At 52.8% G+C, this 14,742-nt stretch overlaps 5 protein-coding genes across 5 annotated transcripts; 2 read left to right on the plus strand and 3 right to left on the minus strand.

Annotated features, from left to right (window-relative positions):
- Nucleotides 1–372: 372 nt before the first annotated feature.
- On the plus strand, nt 373–3,463 carry J4E85_011014 (uncharacterized protein; the record flags this gene model as incomplete). The annotated part of the gene is made up of 5 exons (XM_051475217.1): nt 373–776; nt 846–1,058; nt 1,143–1,429; nt 2,356–2,383; nt 2,437–3,463. The coding sequence occupies 5 exons, from the start codon at nt 373–375 to the stop codon at nt 3,461–3,463; spliced, it is 1,959 nt and encodes a 652-aa protein (XP_051320921.1).
- A 3,417-nt stretch (nt 3,464–6,880) lies between these two features.
- J4E85_011015 (uncharacterized protein) lies at nt 6,881–7,140 on the plus strand (the record flags this gene model as incomplete). The annotated part of the gene is made up of 2 exons (XM_051475218.1): nt 6,881–6,889; nt 6,970–7,140. 2 exons carry the CDS (start codon nt 6,881–6,883, stop codon nt 7,138–7,140), a joined length of 180 nt encoding a protein of 59 aa, XP_051320922.1.
- A 1,779-nt stretch (nt 7,141–8,919) lies between these two features.
- J4E85_011016 (uncharacterized protein) lies at nt 8,920–9,672 on the minus strand (the record flags this gene model as incomplete). The annotated part of the gene is made up of 2 exons (XM_051475219.1): nt 8,920–9,495; nt 9,550–9,672. The coding sequence occupies 2 exons, from the start codon at nt 9,670–9,672 to the stop codon at nt 8,920–8,922; spliced, it is 699 nt and encodes a 232-aa protein (XP_051320923.1).
- A 559-nt stretch (nt 9,673–10,231) lies between these two features.
- J4E85_011017 (uncharacterized protein) lies at nt 10,232–12,489 on the minus strand (the record flags this gene model as incomplete). Its single annotated transcript, XM_051475220.1, has 2 exons — nt 10,232–12,357; nt 12,441–12,489. 2 exons carry the CDS (start codon nt 12,487–12,489, stop codon nt 10,232–10,234), a joined length of 2,175 nt encoding a protein of 724 aa, XP_051320924.1.
- Nucleotides 12,490–12,836: 347 nt separating this feature from the next.
- JIP5 (WD repeat-containing protein jip5) lies at nt 12,837–14,149 on the minus strand (the record flags this gene model as incomplete). The annotated part of the gene is made up of 2 exons (XM_051475221.1): nt 12,837–13,749; nt 13,800–14,149. 2 exons carry the CDS (start codon nt 14,147–14,149, stop codon nt 12,837–12,839), a joined length of 1,263 nt encoding a protein of 420 aa, XP_051320925.1.
- Nucleotides 14,150–14,742: the final 593 nt, after the last annotated feature.

Consider the following 14,742-nt stretch of genomic DNA (forward strand, 5'->3'; position numbering starts at 1 on the left):
CATTGGTAGTCTTCTGATTGCATCCACCGCCTTCGCACCGCCCGCCAGTGAAGCCTGACTTCTCTAGGTCAATCATTTCGACTACTCACCCGGGTCGTGACCGAGCTCTACTTCAAGCGTTTGTCAAAGTTCCCAACTTTACCTCTACGAAGGCGTTATCAGCGCTAGGCCGGCGAGCGTGATCCAAGGACCTATAATCTGCTCATATACTCATATATCTACTCCTCCACATTCTCTCACAGAACCCCTTCACAAGATTCACTCACGCACTACCTAGGCGTCAATTTCACACCACCATTCAATACCATCGATTGCCCCAAGCTCACCACTCTCTCTCTCCACCCAGTCTCTACCTCAATCTCCTCGCCCATCATGAAACTCCTCGCCCTAATCCTCGTCTTCCTACTCTCCATCCTCACCACCGCGACCCCCCTCGCCCTCCCCTCCGACACCCCCGCCGACACCCAAGGCAGCAAGCCCAAACACGATCCCCTCACCCAAACCCCCGCCCACGAACGCCGCGGCGTAGCCTACAACGACGTCGCCTACAACAAGCTCTTCCAAGGCGACGGAACCCACGTCACCTGGCGCTTCAACTGGGACTCCTCGTCTGCCCTCTCACCTGCCTGGTTCCGCTTCATCCCCATGCTGCATTCACTCAGGGACGATCATACGGGAAGGTGGAAAGACAATGCCGAGGCGATGGCGAGGAAGAATTTCGAGGATAATGGGTTTGCGACGTGGTTGATGGGGTTTAATGAGCCGGATAACTGCATGTAAGTACAGTCTTTGGTTTCGGTGAGAATAGGTGGAGTTGTTTGAGGTGGTGCTGATTATAGTAAAAGTCCTGACGCAGGCGGGTCTTGTATCGACGTCCCCACCGCCGTTGCAGGTTGGAAGAAACACATGGAACCGCTCTCCAACTTCAACAGCGCGATGTATCTCGGTTCACCGGCTGTTACCAATGCCGCGGCCTCTGATACCACGGGTCTGGGTTGGCTGGCCAAGTTCCTGGAAGCGTGTGATGGATGTACCATTGACTTTATCAACATCCACTGGTACGTCACTCATCTCCTTCCCTCTCACTCTCCCCCTTCCATCCCCCCCCCCCAACCAACACACCCACTCACTAATCCCCCTAGGTACAACACCCTCCCCAACTCCGCCCAAAACTTCAAAGACCACATCGCCAACGCGCGCAAAGTCGCCAAAGGCCTCCCCATCTGGGTCACCGAGTTCCGCGCCGAGGGTACCGACGACGAGATCAGGGCCTTCCTCGACGACGTCATGCCGTGGATGGATAATTCGCAGGATATCCATCGTTATGCGTACTTCATGGCGAGACCGGGCAAGGGCATGCTGGTCAACGATGCGGGTGATGGGTTGAGTGATATTGGAAAGGAGTTTGCGTTTTTTCATAAGCATGAGAGTGAGAAGGATGGGAAGGGGAAGAGTGCCGGGAAGGGGTGGGATGGGAGTAGGTGGTGGGAGGAGGATAAGTGAGTTCGCACGTGAGTATTCCTCCTGGGAACCCGGGTGTAAAGGAGATAGAGTTGTGATCTAGACCAAGAGTCTGGAAGGCGTGGGATGGGAGGGTCAGATCTCATTCAACATTTCTCTTACCATCTCACTCATATTATATATCTAACAACACGTATCTATCCTCCACTGTCCGGACTTCAAGGCTGTCCAGTTGTCTCGAAGTGATGCCGATAGCTTGCGCGTAACTTCCAATCGGGCGCCTCTCGGATTGTTGAGAGACCCGGAAATAACCTAGTCTTCGCAGCGCCCTAACTTCATCTCCTACTCGGTCTAGGTCGTGTTAACAGCAGACCTTGGAATTTCCGACGTTCTCGTTAGTACGAGAGGGCGCAACGAGGTCTCTGGTTACCGACCCCGCTCTTGGCAAACGTGGGGCCTTGCCCAGCCCCTGATACAGCCTAGCTTCGCCCATCTCTCGACGATAACGCAGGAACGATAACAACTCCATCACCACTCACAACGTGGACTTCACACCTTCCTCATAGAAGCATCGCCAAGTATGTAGCATGTACGATGTCGTAATGCTGCATGTCAAAAGACGGCTCGTAACCGGCGATATGTCAGATCAAAATGCCCGCGGATGTAAGCGGAGGAGTTGGGCGACGGCAAGAGTGGGATGGGCGGGAGTATAAAGGTTCAGGTAGTACAATATGTGAATCATTGAGTCTTTTGATTGTTGATAGTCAACCATTATGCGGTTCTGTGATTTTGTAATTGCTGCTTCTTTAAGCGTGGCCGGCAACGCCGCACCCACAGCGTCCCAACCACGTCAAGCAACAACCGCTAGCGAACGACTCGGTCTAACATGGCTAGGCGGTAACAGCAGCCTCCCCAAAGTCCTGTACGTGCAACGCAAAATCTCAACATCCACATCCCCATCTAAACCGCCGACAGCGTCCTCTTCACCGGCGGTACCATAGCCGGCGGCTCCATCTACGGCGCGCTTGACGACACGCAATACGGGCAGCTCAGCCAAACCGGCGAAGACATCATAGCACGCAACCCGTACCTGCTCAACAACACGCAACTCGCCGTGTCCAACTGGACCACAGAAGACGATGGCTCCACCGGCACAAACGACGCTTTAGTCATGAACATGACGCGCTTCGCACACGACGCGCTCTGTTCACCAGACAGCGACATCGTAGGCGCAGTATACACGCACGGCACGAATTCGCTCGAAGAAACAGCATTCCTCATGGACTCACTGATCAACTGCGGGAAGCCCATCGTCGGGACAGGCAGTATGCGACCCTTCACCCACCTCTCCTGGGACGGAGAAGCGAATTTCTTCGACGCAGTTATGCTAGCTGCGAGTCCCGAGTCGCGGAATAGAGGACTCATGGTAGCGTTCAACGCACGCATCATACCTGGGTATTGGGTAACGAAGTTGCATTCGACCAATCCGGATGCTTTTGGTCCTACGTCTGGTGGTGATTTGGGCATCTTCATTAACAGTTTACCGGTTTTCTTCAATACGCCGAGTCAGCCGCTGTGGAAGTACTATTTCGATGTTGCGACTGTGAGTGCGTATCCGACGTATCCGACGTTGCCCAAGGTGGATATACTGTACGCGGCCCGCGAGTTTGATGGGAAGTTGGTACTGGATGCGCACGCCAACGGCGCGGACGGTGTTGTTATTGCTGGGACTGGAAATGGCGGTGTGCCGAATGGCGGAGACGAGATTGCAGAGGCGATGGAGAAAGGGCTTCAAGTCGTTGTTGGAACCCGCAGTCCGCATGGGCCGTCGAGTCCAGCGCGAACACCTTCGTTTGCAAAGTCAGGCTTTGTGCATCCTATTCAAGCGCGGATAATGTTGCAGCTGGCAATTGCGAGTGGGATGAATATGAATCAGACGATTGATGTGTTTGAAGGGGGGTTCAGGAAGGCCATTGGACAGCCTTGGAGCCCGGGGAGTTGAGGATAGAGATGTGGAGAGTCAAAAACAGTGGTCTTTTAGCGTCACTCGCAGCCTAACAGACCCGTATCCAAATGCCATCGGCAGCACGTCAGACGGAAGCTTTCTGATGGCAGTTATATATGTTCACACATGTAGTTTGGATTCGTTGATTGAGCTTGAGCTGGCATGAGTGCTATACCCATGGCTGTCTCAAGGCAACGATCTGGAATCACGTGGACGTGTGATCCGCGCCACAATCTTACCCCGCACAACGAGAAAGTACCCAGACCTTTGAATCTCTTCACACAGCAATCCATATTGAGGCCCTTTTCGTCAACGACCTGCCGTTAGAAGATGACCAAGCAATTATGCGAGGTTTGCTCACAACTCGAAATGAATCCGTCTTATCTTGAGAAACAGATCCTTGGTACTTTTGACGAGCTGCTTGTTAGATCGATTAGCCTTGGGCCCGGGTGCGGCGGTTGCGGTGGCTGCAAATTCTTCTGTAACGCATTGCAAAACTCGAATCGCTGGCGTAAGCGAGTGTCCGAATTATCGGACCGTATTATTGTCTTTCACTGCAGGCATCTATACGCGAATGCTTCACTTGGACCTATTGAGCGCATATACGATGGCGACCTACGCTTCGATGTATGTGTCGAAAAAGGAAAGTTAGGTGCGTTGTCGGATGTCAATCAAACGCGATTACGGTATTAATGCAGCATCGTCCAGGCGACCTTGTCTTTCGCAAGCGACCACTGCCTCACCCAGATCCACGTGATAGCAGTTGCTTCGAATTAGTTGCTAAATGGATACGCCAGTGCAAGACACATGCTCAGTGCTCTTTCCCAGCGTCGGTCGCACTGCCGAAACGAATCATCGAGATTCCTGCTGATCCTTCCGCGTCGCCTAGACTACGAGCGACCTTCGGTGAAACAGGCCAATACGTGATATTATCCCACTGTTGGGGTAGTAAGGGAATCAGCCGACTCACCAAAGACTCGCTTGTCCAGTTTCAGGAAGCAATGAAACTTGAGCTGCTTCCCAGAAGCTTCAAAGACGCGATTGATGTCACTCGGCGGCTAGGCTTTCGCTACCTTTGGATCGATGCGCTCTGTATCATCCAAGACAGTGCTGAAGACTGGGCACAAGAAGCAGGAAATATGGCGGCGTACTATGGATTGTCGACACTCATGATCGCGGCATGTTCTGCTGAGGATAGTAGTAAAGGAATCTTAACAAAACGGGATGTATCAACGTTCTATTCGCCCACATTGGGTATGCCCAAGAAGTACTGCTTGGCGACCTACAAGAATGTTCACTTTGGGAAGCGCAAACGGTATTGTTTGCGTCAGAGCCTACTCCAGACGGAGTGGGGTATAGAAGAGTCCGTCTTGGGTAGTCGTGGCTGGACCGCGCAAGAGAGAATGCTGGCACCCCGCATTTTGCACTATACGAAAAGGCAGATGATCTGGGAATGCGCAGAGGGACTTGCATACGAAGCTTCGGAACAAGAAGTCAAACGGAAGACCCCTATTGCTTTGACCCCCTATTCAAAGTTGCATCTCCAGTCGTTCGTTACGAGGGCATTACGTGACACAGGTCTTCCATTTCGCGGCCTCCGTTATGATGCAATCGCTGTGTCAGAAGCATATTCTTCTGGGGCACCTTTGCAAAGACTCAATTTGTGGCATCGATGCCTCACACAATATTCACCTCGGCGTTTGACCGTGGCGACGGACAAGCTCCACGCTATAGCTGGAGTCGCAAGGATACTGAATATAGATGGTGAATTGGGAGATTATCTAGCCGGAATCTGGAGCGCACATCTAAAGGCTAGTTTGAGCTGGAATCGGCGTCTAGGTCCTCTCTCTAAGCCGCCCGTATACACTGGCCCCAGCTGGAGTTGGGCAGGTGTAATAGGCGGAGTGCGGCTCTACGCCTTAAGGTCTTGTGAACTGAACTTACTACCTACGCCTACGCAAGAAACGGAGAAGACCTGGGCTCGGGATTATGACTTCAAGCTGGTTGATCACCATATGGTGTTGCAAGATGAGCGCAATATCTACGGTGCTGTCCTCGAAGGATCTTACCTCGTCGTAGAAGGTGCATGTGTCATGCTCGAGGGGTTCCGTCAACTATTGGATATATTCAAGATCGGCCCCCAAACAGACGATCTGTTATACGAAATGAGCCTCGACACGCCAGGAGGCAACGATTCGCCAAATCGAGAAGCTGAGGAACATCTCGACCCAAAATGTAGACACAAGGATGCGGTGGACTTACTGCAGCGTCTTTCGCACGAGGCCGTACCTTTCGACTTCTGCATGTTTCTGAGCGCCGAGAAACAGACCAGTTCGTGGAAGTGGGCTAATATACTACTGCTAAGTTGGGTCAATTGTGAAGCCAATGTTGCGCAGCGGGTTGGGATATTGAGACTGAGAGTCTATCATGAAGAGTACGATTTAGAGTGGCTTTATCCGCTCTGGCAAGATCTCGGATGGGTAAGATGGACATTGAAGTTGGTTTGAACCATTGTATCAGGTTTACCATGCTGAGATCACAGCCGATGCCATAGACGAAATGGAAGAAGGATCAGAAATACGGGCCAGTGCGCATTTCCATCTTACCCTTCCTTCGGACTGTCTCTGCTACGATTTTACAGATCAACATCATGTGTCATTATTCATTTACGAGATCTTCTCAAAACAACCCGTTGAAGCCTCCACGTATATTGAGAGAGAAGCTAGCATCACTAGGTACAGATCGTGCAGATACTCGTATCGCCCACACGTAGACCGACAGATCGTTACGAGGAAAAGGCATACGCTAGTTCCAAGAATGCAGGCGCTTACGTGAGACCCCTACATGCAGGCTATGTCTTATTCGCAACGAATGGTATACCCCATGCATGCAGCCGTTTGCAGCTCACCGGATCGTTCAAATGCGGGTGCATATATTTTTTTCCATGGGAACTTCCAATGGCGATTGCGTTCTTTCGCTAAACCATCTTCTCCATGGTGCTACAACGACTAATGACCCGTCACTCCGCAGTAGGCTCTGCCGCCGTACCAGTAGAAACTGCATGCAATACTTTGCTGGCAATGCATACCTAGGCAGCCCATGCGTAGCAGGCATGCATCTTTGAGCCTGTCGCAGGCCAAAGCTTCACAGAAGCGACGGCTTTGTTGGCACCTGATTGCATCCCTTCGGCAGCTTGATCTCGAGAGGTGCCGTACTGCCTGATGGCACGTCATGGGAGGACGACGAGGCTCTGCCTAATCAGTGGCACATAAACAAGAGCATCCGTCACAAGCAAGCTGGAAGGCCACCGAAACCCCAACGAAATCACACATTAATCCTCATTTCGACCACCCAAACGATACCTCATACCCAGCACATCAATTCCCATCCATACCCTCGAAATCTCACAAACCCATGCCTCAAGTACGTACCAAGCGCACTCTACTCCGTCACACACAAAGCACAGACTTTACCACATACTAACTCCACCGTGTGTTCAACAGTTCAAAGAGGGCGATACCGTCAAGCTCAAAGGCGACGATGTAATCTACATCGTACTACGAGTCATCGTCACCCTGGGCGAGATCGCAAAGTACATTATCGAGAAAAAGTACAACCCAGTGCCTAGAGCCAATGAGTATGAGGTGAACGAAGGGGATTTAGTACCGGCGTGATGTGGCAATGTGGCGAAGATCTTGTGTTGGTGATTACCACTGGAGATTTGAGATGGATAGGAAAGCGGCGTGGGCATGGTTGGGGACTACGATGGCTACGGGAGGTTGGATCTTGTTAGCTCGAATGCAAAGTATCCGCCTCGCTCCTTAGTAATTGTCTCTTCTAGGTGTTTTGCTAAACTCGAAGTAGACGTATCACTACATTGCGTAGCCTTTTCTGTGCCTACGCACCCTTGTCTACTCCTACTTCCTCGCCCGGAAGATTTCTTTGTACCTTCCATAGCTTTACGTCTTGCGGACAAGTAACATACTAGGCCATTGTCGGAAACTCCATGGTATCCATACCATGAGACTTCTCGGCGCCCGTTTACACCTGTCCCACGTGCCAGACGTAGTAAAAGGATCGGTTATGTTCTGAGAATGCTTCGCGCAACTGCTTAGAAACAAAAGGTCATGAGCTACTAAAGACGCGCGAAGTACGAGGAAGGTGCATAAAAACAAGGAGGGGTCATAACGCAAGGCAATCACCAAGCCTGCATGACAGCCAATACCTCAGCCTTGCCGCGCCACAAAGCCTTCGATGTCATGTCTGGCCTGCTGTGCACCGGTGAGCGAATCTGGAAGTGCGTGTCGCGTGCCATGTTCGCGTAAGATATCATTCGCGATGGTTTGAAGCGAACTCGCATGTAGTAGGGTATGGCTGAGCTGAAGGAGAAGGCAAATAGGATGGGGGTGGACCGCAAGACGAGGAAGGCTGAACGCGAACGATGACGTCATACCACTCATGCCGGCAGTGGGTGTAGCAATATCTTGTGCTTACTTTGCACTAACATTCCACCGTCAAAAGTATACAGCGTGTTAGGAAGTATCAAACCTTGAAGCTCTAGCAGCATGTATGCAGCAACATACGACAAGAAATCTCAGGAGGAATTCACATGAGTATAGTTGCAAACTAAGTTGCGGTAACGCAGAGCGACACGAGCCACCTAACACTCCCGCACTACATCCTACTGCATCCGCAAAGGTACTTCTTATCAAATAAGAGAGATTGCAATCCTTAGACTCTTGCAGACTACAAGATTTCTTAAAGACTCGAATGACGTTGGCTTAACGCAATGTCTCTACCTCACACCTTCGCAACTACTGTTCCTATCCGCTGTATCAAACTCGTAGTCAGCTTACCACTCCATCCGTTACTCCACCGACACTTAAACACACATGTCTACTCCCACCCCTCACACCCCTCAGCACAAAACATCCATCGCAGCCATCAACGCCAACAAGTCACATGAGCACCGCGCAAGCCACATGCCATCGCATCACCAACATCAACGGCATCATCCCTTGAAGCAGGTCTACAAAGCCAACCTCTCCCTCCCAGGGGACGCGGAGATACCAGAAGGGCTTCTATCATACCCCGCAATACCTCAACGTCACTGTACGCTTCGACGAGCTCCCCGTTGTGCCTACCGCGGGCACGGATAGGAAGAACAAGTCAAGCGCCATTGCGATTCCCAAGGGCAATGACTACGATGCAACAATCATGCTCCTCAATGAAGACATGGTATGTGTGTGATTGAGACTGAAGACGAAGAGTTTGATCCCTTCGCCTAAGAGTCAGAGTATAAGTAACACGGAGTCGGGGATAAAACGTTAGCCATACTAGATCAAATCTGCCGGGAGAAAGACAGTTCTCAACTTCTTGAATCAAATCTTTGACGAGTCTATATTTTGTTGTGGCTGCGATGTAACCATATCCTCTTCTACGCACTGCACTACCTAGCATTTGAACACCGCCGGTCCAGGGCTCGTATACGTCTTACTCCCCGTGTAAAGATTGTAAAGAATGCCCGCATCATTCTGCTTATACGCGCCGGGGAAAGAAACCGTACTAGGCGTCTTACTCGCCTCACCCCCCGTAACATTAATCTGCGCACACTCCATATAAAACTGCGCACCCATACTGCTACTCGCTGAATGCAGCGCAATCAACTCTCCCCTGAGCAGATACTGGCCCGGCGCAATACACTTTGGAATCGTAATCGTCTGAACACCTTTATTGGCGATAAGACGATCAACACCCCATTTCGAGCCGTCGAACGCATCTTCAGCGATCTTGAACCAGCCGCCGCCGACGCCGGAGTCGGTTTTGGCGTCGCTGACTTTCTTCATGTAGGCCATTACGGGGCCTTTGTGCGAGGAGTCGATTACGTCCGAGGGGCCTGAGGTGAGGGTGTGGCGCCAGGTCAGGGTGGCGGTGGAGCCGGCTTGGAGGGTTATGACGGTGGAGGTTTTGGCGGTGGGGTTGGGGCCGCCGTTGCAGACTATGTCGTTTGTGGAGACGTCGTTGATGGGCTGGGGGGAAAGTTAGATGGGGGAAGAATGGGTTTGGGTGTGTGGGGAGCGTACGCCGTCGTATGAGGGGACGCGGACACCATCTCCTACTGCGCCGCCATTGACGCTGACGAAGATTGTATGGGCGGATGCTGAGCTGGCTGCAGCAGCAAGGACGATCGGGGTGGAGAACTTCATTATGATGGTTGATGTTGCTTCGAGTGGAGGTGCTTGATGTTTCAACGTTGCTGTAGCCGGGGTACTTATAAACAATGTCTTCGCCCTGACGTTCAAGATCTGAACCCAGACCCAAGGTTTACATATATTGCATGCTTGGTGATATCACATACACAGTCCCAGATGCGAACAAGCCTACATCCTGCACCCCAGGTGAACGGAGCATTTCCTTCGCGTCCACCAACCGCATCGCGCGCCGCTGCGGCAAAGGCCTGAAACCGCAACGCTATACCAGCCAAAACCCGGATGAGAAAGGCCGTGTCGCTGGAGTTGCCACGCGATTATATTAAGCAATGTAGAGCGTGTGTCGAATGTTCTTAGAAGTCCTAAGCGAGGTTGTCTTTAGCCAATGGCTTAGCCGTGTGTAAATTGAAGGCGCCAAGCCCCCCGAAGATAGAGTGCCGCCCCATATAAAGAGGCTTGCTTGTGACCTGGTTTACTTGTCGGCGCTAGTGAGAAAGTGCCGAACGGATCGCGATGGATGGTTGATTGTCGGGAAGATGAACCGCCTAGGATGCGCTCAAGCAAGCGTGATGTCTTGAAGCTCAATGTCTTCCTTGGCCATCACTTCGCCCTTCATAACGCCATGGACGTAAGCTTCACCAAGCAGCTCAAACTTCTCGGCAACTCCTTTAACTTGCTGCTTCCTGATCACGAAAGGTACACATGCCCTATCGAAGACAGCGAGCTCATCACCGACTTGCGCACCCCTCGGCACTAATGCAAAGTAGCCCTTCTCGGTTACAGCGAACCGGCGCATCTTCAACGCGGCCCGGTACGCCGTTTGCAAGTCTTCCAGGATCTTTGCCGGTTTCCTGGTCTTGAGACTGTCGAGATTGAAGTGGCCCTTCTGTCGCCGCGCGCTCATGGTTTGACCAGGAAGGCAAAGGGACCTGCCTGTCGTGGCATCTAGGATGAGCCCGAATACCTCGCTGTGGTCTGCATCTGGTGGCGCAACGCCAGAGCCATCGCGTCCCGCCAGTAGTGTGTGTAGAAAGGCGTCGTATGTTGAACTACCTTGTAAAAGGTATGTGTGTGTTCGACCAGCGCCCATGACAAGCTCGGCGTAAGATGCTAAATCACGATTGCCCCGTTGTGGATTGTCGATATCAAGAAAGGGATCCTCACTGACACTGCCTAGGATGGCAATGGTGTCGAATGCTTTACCGCTCAGTGTGATCTCTTGCTTATCTTCGCTCACGATAGCCTTGGGTGGCTGCGCGCCGGTGACGGGCCTACCACCCGCGCAGTATACAGCCCAAGATCTTGTCGAATAGCCAAATACGTCCGTTACGCGTGGGGTGCTCCAGTCTGGGACCCAAGACGGCTGGAGCGGGTGTTCGTGATCGACACAGCTTAATAGTTCGTAAATGCGATCAGGTACTTCCGTCAGACAGGCCTCGTGATAGACCGCTCTCGCAGGAACATCGGGATTGTAGTCGGGTACGATATCGGCATCTGCTATACCCAGCACACCATAAATCTTGTCTTTGGGGTTTGTCGCCTGCGCATAACGTGTAGAAACCAGAATGGTCAGTAATGCTTCTTTCGTAACGATTGTCAGGCCATGTACGCGCTCTGCCTGAACAGAGTTCACCACATCAGCACCATGCGGCGGCAATGCTTTGACATCTGCTTTCGTGTTGTACTTCTTATCCAGCTCAGCGTTACCAGTCAGCCAGCCGAGCACATGCGTTTCTGCCAGATCATGACACCACGCAGCAAAGTCGTCCCAGCACACCTCAACCTTGCCGCATTTGACGAACAGTTGTCTCGAAAGCACGGCCTCCTGGATGGTCCACAGTCTGCCAAACCAGGGGCGGCGCAGGACTTGACGAACGGCCCACCACGCTCGATCAAGGCTAGGTGGAAAATCCAGCCTCTCAAAGTCCGCTGGCGTCACTTGCGCATCCGTCCCTTGTAACCGCACAAAAACAGTCTCCATCAAATCGAACGCAAGTGCCGAGTCCTCTTCACCGTCATCACCGAGCCATATGAGCGTGTTTGTAGCATGTGTGTAGACCAAGCCCATCAGCGGGATCTGCTGCACCTTCTCCGCGATGTCGGGTTGATTGATGCATATTTGATCCGTCCACAAGACAACGCTATGCTCAGTCGATCTCAAGTGGTCCAAAGCTCCCGCCAGGCTTGCGGAGATGTTCAACTGGCCATGTTCGAAAGATATGGTATCTTCGAAGATGGGTGGACCCCAGACGTAGCTGAGTGCAGTGTACCACACCGGCTTGCCTGTAGCGAGTGAAACGGCATGATTGGTGTGCCGGGTGTAAGTCAAAGTCCTTCTACTGGTGTTTGCTGGATTGTCGAAGGGCTGTGTATATTGCTCCTCTCTTGCGGGATGCGAAAAGTCGATGCTGACAACGTGTAGAGTGCCTCGCAGCGGACTTCCGGGCTCGCCAGGATGCAGCTCCAAGACGCGGATTTCGCCTTCTCCAAGAGGCTGGTAGAGCTGTGATGGTGGTTCATGCGGTAAGTCGCCACGCTGGCTCCTCTTTTGCGCCACGAAATCCTGGATGTGACTTTGAGCGATCTCATCGAGCTGCCCATCTACGCCGCCAGGCCCTTCAAAGCTAGCAGCCTGGAAGATGGATGTTTTGGAAAGCGCAGAGAAGAAGCAGTTGCAGTCATCTGCCCCACGAGGTTAGTAAGCGATATCGGCGGTATGAGCTGGGGTGGAAGCACTGCACCTAGCGCGTTCGTCGCGCATGGACACGTCGAGGCATGCTCGATATGCTGGTACGATTTCTGAGAATGAGCCATGGTGTTGTGGTGTTGCTGGTGTGAGAAAGGGAGTGAGGTGGCAGTTTCAGCAGGTACGACATTTGGGACTAGACCCGACTGGGAGTGGGGGCAATTGCGACAGAGGCAGGAGCTGGTGACAACAAGCGTATGAGAATTAGTAATTCTTGTGTATTACTGTGCCGGCGTTAATGAAGTGCTATTAAGACATGTGATGGCTGCTTCGCGTACCTTTGTAGCGCTACCAATGAAGTCGAAGTTTCTACCTTGCTTCAACTATGCGTCCGCTGCATGCTCACGACGAGCTGCTTCCCAGGATGAGGACAGTCAGCATTCAGCTGAACAACCAGTCACCACATATTGCCGCTTCAATCCAGTCCTAAGAACTGCGTGATGCCATGGCCCTTGGCTTGTCCGCCCTTGCCCTTCTTTCTCCTCTTGCGCTTCTGCTTGGGCTCATCGTCCTCACTGCTGTCGTCCATGTCCTTATCGCTATCGTCGCTGTCCTCGCTTTCGTGATCTCGCTTGCCGTTGGTGGTCTCCTCGTCGTCTTCGTCCACGTCCTGCCAGGTCTGCTCGCCCCAGACCTTGACGGTCTTTCCACCACTGCTGATCATGCGGCCGGTGACGTCGAAACCCAGACCAATGACGCTCTCCTTGGCCAGCTCGTCGTGCTTGAGCTCTGCGACAACCTTATTCGGGCCGAGCTTGGCAAAGCGAATGTCTCCGTTGCCCAGGCCTACGGCGATGTGCTTTCCGCCAGGTCCAACGCCGTCTGGCACGACAGTGAGGGAGTCGAGGCTCTCGCCGCCTCCCTTAGAGCGGTCGACGATGATGCGCTCATCTTGGTCATCCCAGACTCCGCGCTCCCAGAGTGTTAGAACACCGTCGCCTGCACCCACAATGACCTTCTCGCCTACACTTGAGCCCTTCTTTGGTAGACCAGTCACGATACACGAACTGAGCAGCTCTTCTTCCTGGTCCTCACTCCGGACCATGACGCCTCTCCGTAGATCCGTGACGGCCAGTGTGCTTCCTCCCGTTGTGACCCATTGCTTGGCCCAGCCGCTGGTACTCGCTTGCGTGGGCGGTAGCGGTGTGAGGGAGGAGACGTAGTCGTCGTGGGGGCGGTGTGTGTTCTCGGGCTTTAGGGAGACCTTCTCGCCGCCCTTAAGGTTCCTAATGTCGTAGATGTGCAGTGAGCCCGAGTCGGTGGTGAGGATGAGCGATTGCGGTGAGAGCCCGTAGACGAGGGTAGGCGCGTCGATGCCGCCATTCGCGCTGTCGGTGTCAGTGTCGCTCACGTGGTTATTCGTGTCTGTTGTACTCACGGATCTAGCGGTACACAGATCTTGGCCGTGACCTGGCCAGTCATGCAGTCTGCGACCTTGACCATGCCATCTGTGCCTGCCGAGTACAATGACGTGCCATCGACGCTGTATCCGAGTGTCCGACAGCTTCCCTTGTGTCGCCGTGTGTCCCAAAGCTTGTCTATGGTGCCAAAGCCCTTTTCGGAAGCTATCGTCTCGTCATTGTTGTCGTCGTCGCTTGCGCCGGAAGGCAGCCTGTAGGTCTGCACATGGCCGCTAGCCAAGCCGACGGATATAATAGGCTCCTCTGGGTGGATCGCCTGCACAAAGATATCGTGCTCCACCGGGAGCGCGCACAAGTTCTCGAACATCTTGGGCTTAAAGATGATGCGGGAGTTGGTTGAATGCATTTCGCGACAGCTACAACTGGAATTTTTGTGGAGCCGCGGCTCAGCTCTTGCAGGGCAGGTGCAGCCGATGGTCTTGGCAGGTACACACGCACATGGCGGGCTTTCACCTTCCTGCGAGATTACAACACACCTGCACTCGTGCGCAGTTCAATCACATTGGCCTCCACTCGAATTTCTTCCTCCAACATGATCACAAGGCTTCTCAGATTCACCCAGAGCTGGTTTCAAAGAATATGGGCAAACTCACCACCAGGTCGTTGAACACTACCAGGTTACCTATCCTGATTCCTGGAGAATCTAGCATTCGGAAAGGTCCTTCAGTCATTTCTTCCATCTGATCCAAAAGTAGTTGGACGGCACCGTAAACCGGGTCTACGGACCACAAGTGCGTCCCTCGCAGCATCGTGAACTTCTTCAACGAACATCCCCGTCCAATCACGGCCATGCCATACAACACGCCTTTTCTCCACCGGCACTTTGATCTTCATTGCCCCATCATAACTAGTCCTTGGCCAACGACGCGACAGGAAGGTCAACGTTCGTCGCCATGCGTT

This window comes from Alternaria conjuncta, assembly GCF_024043145.1.
Source record: "Alternaria conjuncta strain BMP 0040 chromosome Unknown scaffold_29, whole genome shotgun sequence".
In the NCBI taxonomy this organism is placed as follows: domain Eukaryota; kingdom Fungi; phylum Ascomycota; class Dothideomycetes; order Pleosporales; family Pleosporaceae; genus Alternaria; species Alternaria conjuncta.